Here is a 5,063-nt window from a genome sequence, read left to right as displayed (position 1 = left end):
GAATTTGGGGGGGGGGGGGGGGTTTCAACCCTGTTATGCCACATCTTTTCTAAAATCTGCTTAGGGGCCATTCACACAAAATGCTATTTTTTACCTGTTTATTATAAGAGCATGTTGCAGTTGTTTATAAAAACATTGACAGCCAATCAGAATCCACCTGATTTAAAGAGCTTGAGCATTTAAAGCGGCAGATGATATAAATGCAGCACATTCTTATAATGTTATCATGCATTGGTGTGGGTACTAATAGTTATCTTTATAGTTTTTGTTCTTGGTGTGAACAGGCCTGTATTGTTATAGCTGTGGAGTGGACTTAACTATTCTCTTAACTAGAAGGATTATTGGAACTTTATAGTTATCGTCCTTGGTGTGAACGGGCCTTTAATCTGCTTTCTGAGTCAGAAGCACATTAACGTACATGTTAATAAATCCAATCCAAATTATAGTATAATAGAAGGGACTGTACAAAGTTTGACCCATGTGAATTTCATTCTTTCCTTTAGTCCTACCGCTAACAAAAACAAGATCAGAGAGGCACACCGAAAACTGATGATTTTAAACCATCCTGACCGAGGTGAGACTCAGTGTTTCATAAAATGCAAAAGCTACAAAACTCGGCAGGATTTGAATTCCTCTGAGCTGTCAGTGTTGTTTGTTTCTTTTCGGCAGGCGGATCCCCATATCTGGCGGCAAAAATCAACGAGGCTAAAGATTTACTTGATGGACAGATGAAGAAATAGATTAGAGCCCTGTCTGATGCACTTGAATTCTTACGTGATCATTAAACCCCATCTTGTCAGCTAGATCTCATCTCCTGTTGTATGCAAATGAATCCATTTACACCACAGCTAAATGTGCCCCATATCAGATTCAGTACCTTTTATAACAGTGTGAACAGCAAAAATCACATTTAATCTGAATTCCGTTCCAATGGGGGCCATGTTCAGTTTTTTTTTGGTAATTATTTGTGAAATGTCATAGCAATTTCTAAATTAAAACTTTTTCAAAGAAAATCCTACACCTACTTTTTTTAGTTCCCCCCCCCCAGAGTCAGCATTACAATTAAACGTGTGGTCACATTCCTGAAAATGTCTTTTCTGTCAAATTTGCCCGTGAAAATTCACCAAGTAACGTTAAAAATGACCACACCCACACAGAAAAGCTGAAATATTCAGGAGCCTTGTTTGGACAGAAAAGACCAAAACAACGGATGCACCAACTCTGAAAGGCTGGCTGGAAGATCAAATGTTTATTTATGAACTACCTGCATACAAAACATATTGCACATCAAACAACCAGAATGATCTTTTAAAAAAAAAAACATAAGGACTAACGAACGTAGTTTACAGAACAGAACATCTGGAAATTGATCTTTCAGTAGTCCAAATTTGTAATCAGCGTGCTCAGTTCAGGCAGTTTAGTGTTAAAAACCACTGCGTCGTTAATTTTAAATACTGTACACTTTAAAATAAATAAAACCAAAAAAAAGGCTCCTTTAACAAAACAGTCTGGGTTGCCACCATTACAACAACCCAACAGACAAAGGATGAAACCCAATCAATCGTTCAGGAAGTGTTGTACATACAGCATTTAAAATGGACAGTTAGCAGACCAGTTTCCAGACTAACATTATTCTAAAGGTCAAGAAATGACTATTCAGTGCAAAACGTCCTCTTTTTCCCATAACCCCTCGTGAAGAAGTGGTTGCATATTAAAACGTAACAAAAAGCAGCTAAGGATGTCTGGGAGTCTTTCTGTATTCAGACAAGTTGTTGCTGTTGTTGTTTTTTTTCTGTTTGTTTGCTCTATAGCTAGCCAACATAATGTTGAAACTACGCTCTGAAGGCACAACATCTGATCAGGAACACAGGTGTGACATTTTTTTTTTTTTTTGCCATTGTAATTATCTGTTCCATAGTGAAGGAACTGAAAAGTGCAATCGAGAATGTGGAAGTCTGTACGTCTATCTTTGGCAAGCTTGTACAAGCACTATTGTAAAATCGTAAAGGTTATGAGTTTGGAGAAAGAAACTGAACTGATTAGGAGACTCCATTGACGACGGCTGGCTCAGCTTTGGGTGTCTTGTCGGTGGTAGCTTGTGGCGTTTTGCTCTGATCGTCCACTTTGGTGGGGCCATTGCTCACGGCTTCAGCCGGGCTGTGCTCCGATATGAAGTCCACTTGACCCTGCGGACGACAGAAAACAGGTGCGATTAAAACCCAAGCTCTTCACTCAGCTTTCATCTAAATACAGCAACTTGACCAATGAGTTTCCACGACTAGCCTAGTTGTTTGTGGTGATTACTGAATAAGTTTTTTTTTTTTTTATTAAATATTTACAGGTTTTCAATGAGTTAGGGTTAGGGTAGGGTTGGGAAACCAGTCAATATAACTTTAGAGATACACCAATATTAAAAAATATAATAACATTTTAGGCAACATTATAGTAGATAATTGATAAATAAGTGATATTATGAAACTAAACCTCTTTGTTAAAAACTAATAAAACAAATGGTTTGTAGCCTATATGCTACAAGTTCATTCAGCCATTATAACCAGTGTTACTTTGGTATAATTGAGATACTATTATTTTAAAATCAATTTGTTTCTAATTGAATACAATCATTTTAAATTAGTTCTTACTTTTGTTTTCCATTTTGACCGCTTTTTTTGTCATTTTAGAGTTTTTTTATGTCTATATAGTTTTTATTAATTATTAATTTAGTTTTAGTACATTACATTAACAAAATGAAAATGATAAATGTCTTTGCAATTCTCTCAATTTTAACCAAAATTAAATTTTTCATCATTTTTTGTTGGTGTAGTTAACTATCATAACCCTGATCACAACATGGTAATGCACTGCACAAAAATCTGCTTATAGAAAAAAATGATGAATTGTAAAATATGAGTTAAATAGTGTATCTTTGACAATCTCCTGCGAATAAGCAGAAACGATTAAATATCCATTATCGTCCGTAAAATATCTAAATAAATAACTATAAACATTAATGAATTTATATATATATATATATATATATATTTAATTTAAAACTAATCACAGAGATACATAAGAAGAAATATGGAGTCACCATGTCCTTTTTGTTCTTCCTCAGATCTCTTGGGTTTCTCTGTCTGCTCTCAGATTCAGCTCGTGATATGTAGTCAGCCACAGTAACTGCAAGAGATGTCAATGATTTCATCAGAAAAATAATTAAAATGATTGCATTTTTTATTCTAAAATGAGGGTGAAATATCTATGCGTGAGGAACAGGCCACGTGTTAAATACTGAAAATGTTCCTCTGCCGGAGCTCTCAAATCTTGCCTTTCTTAACTGGCTGCTAAAAAAAACCTTAAAACCGTGACGTTTGGAAAAAAAGCAGCTGGACAATCTCCTTTCTCTGTTCAGGGTTTGGAACGACATGTCGGTGAGTAAATAACAGAATCTTGTAGGTAAACGACACTTTTGAGGTAACAGACCTACATGCATTTACATACTCCGTGCAAATTAACACCTACTGCATTAAAAACAATGTTATTTGCAATTGTGTAAAAAAAGTTTAAATTCATACATCCCAGATGAACATCACTTTTAGATGTTATTTCACCAAAATAACAATAAATGTAACCAATACCTGAAAATAACAAATAACTAGAGCCCGCCCTATTGATCATTTTGCCAGTTTTATTGGCCGATATGAGCCTATCGCAGATAAACATGCATCGGCGTATATGCCGCAGATATGCCACCGATATGAACAGATACAACATTTTTTTACAGAACATATACCCTGTGAAAAAAAAAACTTTATTTTACCCCCAGAATGCGATTGGGCTAGTTTTGAGTAGCAATTGGGTGGATTTTGTTGCGAAAACCTGGCAACCCTGAGTGACACAAGCCAACCCTATCACTTCAGTTAAGGAGGTCTCTTGTTCAGGCAGCGCCAGTGTCTTCACGACTCAAGAGTCGAGCGTTGTCTTAACGGTAAGTTGCTGACTAGTTTGTGAAATACATAACTTACTGTAAAGTTAATAAACAATGACCCCATAAGTTTCCCTTTTCAAAAGTTCAATAAAACGTTAAACCCATCCCTTAAAGGCATAGTTCACCCAAAAATGAAAATTCTGTCATTAATTACTCACCCTCATGTCGTTCCAAACCTGTAAGACCTTCATTCATCTTCGGAACACAAATTAAGATATTTTTGATGAAATCCAAGAGCTCTCTGACCCTGCATAGACAGCAAGGATCCTAACATGATCAAGGCTCAGAAACGTAGCAAGGAGATCATTAAAATAATCCATGTGCCATCAGTGGTTCAACCGTAATTTTACAAAGCTACGAGAATACAGCAGCACCATATGCAGATACGCTGTTTACGTTGTTTACGCTTTGAACTGAACGTAAACAACGTATCCGCGTACGGTTGTTTTCGTATGTGATGCTCTCCAAAATGGCACTACAGGTGACGCTGAGGAGACGAATTGTTGAATAAAGTCGTTATTTTTGTTTTCTTTGCATACAAAAAGTATTCTCGTAGCTTTATAACATTACGGTTGAACCACTGATGGCACATGGATTATTTTAACAATCTGCTTGCTACGTTTCTGAGCCTTGATCATGTTAGGATCCTTGCTGTCTATGGGAGGGTCAGAGAGCTCTCGGATTTCAACAAAAATATCTTAATTTGTGTTCCGAAGATGAATGAAGGTCTTACAGGTTTGGAACGACATGAGGGTGAGTAATTAAAGACAGAATTTTCATTTTTGGGTGAACTATCCCTTTAATACTGCCATGTCACTTATGCTTATCACATCGGTCACATTACATTTCGTAAGTCAGCATAGTTTGTCAGTACAGTGAGTAACGTAGCAAACTGAAATGTTAGTATCTTTCTGCAGTTCAATAGACGGCAGTGCGGTGGTGGCTTGAATCTGTTGAATAGTGATTTAACGCTACGTTATCATCTAGTTGATGAGACTCAATGCTATAAAGTTAATAATGTCCCCGTCTTTTACTTTCACAATGAGCTTATCATACTTAGTATGATTTCAGCAATGTA

The 5,063-nt window shown here is 36.3% G+C and overlaps 2 protein-coding genes across 2 annotated transcripts in view; one reads left to right on the top strand and one right to left on the bottom strand.

Moving 5' to 3' along the window:
* Positions 1-803, top strand: part of LOC107747923 (mitochondrial import inner membrane translocase subunit TIM14-like) — a 4,566-nt gene extending 3,763 nt beyond the window's left edge. Inside the window, exons 5-6 of the mRNA XM_016562535.1 lie at positions 504-574; positions 670-803. Of these exons, the coding sequence (XP_016418021.1) occupies positions 504-574; positions 670-740 (142 nt within the window). The 3' untranslated portion in view covers positions 741-803. The remainder of the gene's footprint in view (positions 1-503; positions 575-669) is intronic.
* A 427-nt stretch (positions 804-1,230) lies between these two features.
* LOC107747922 (fragile X mental retardation syndrome-related protein 1-like) overlaps positions 1,231-5,063 on the bottom strand; it is a 16,474-nt gene continuing 12,641 nt past the window's right edge. Inside the window, 2 exon segments of the mRNA XM_016562534.1 lie at positions 1,231-2,186; positions 3,092-3,177. Of these exon segments, the coding sequence (XP_016418020.1) occupies positions 2,040-2,186; positions 3,092-3,177 (233 nt within the window). The 3' untranslated portion in view covers positions 1,231-2,039.

This window comes from Sinocyclocheilus rhinocerous, unplaced genomic scaffold (genome assembly GCF_001515625.1).
Source record: "Sinocyclocheilus rhinocerous isolate Xijiao unplaced genomic scaffold, SAMN03320098_v1.1 scaffold1191, whole genome shotgun sequence".
Classification (NCBI taxonomy): Eukaryota; Metazoa; Chordata; class Actinopteri; order Cypriniformes; family Cyprinidae; genus Sinocyclocheilus; species Sinocyclocheilus rhinocerous.
This window is presented reverse-complemented; position numbering and strand designations above follow the sequence as displayed.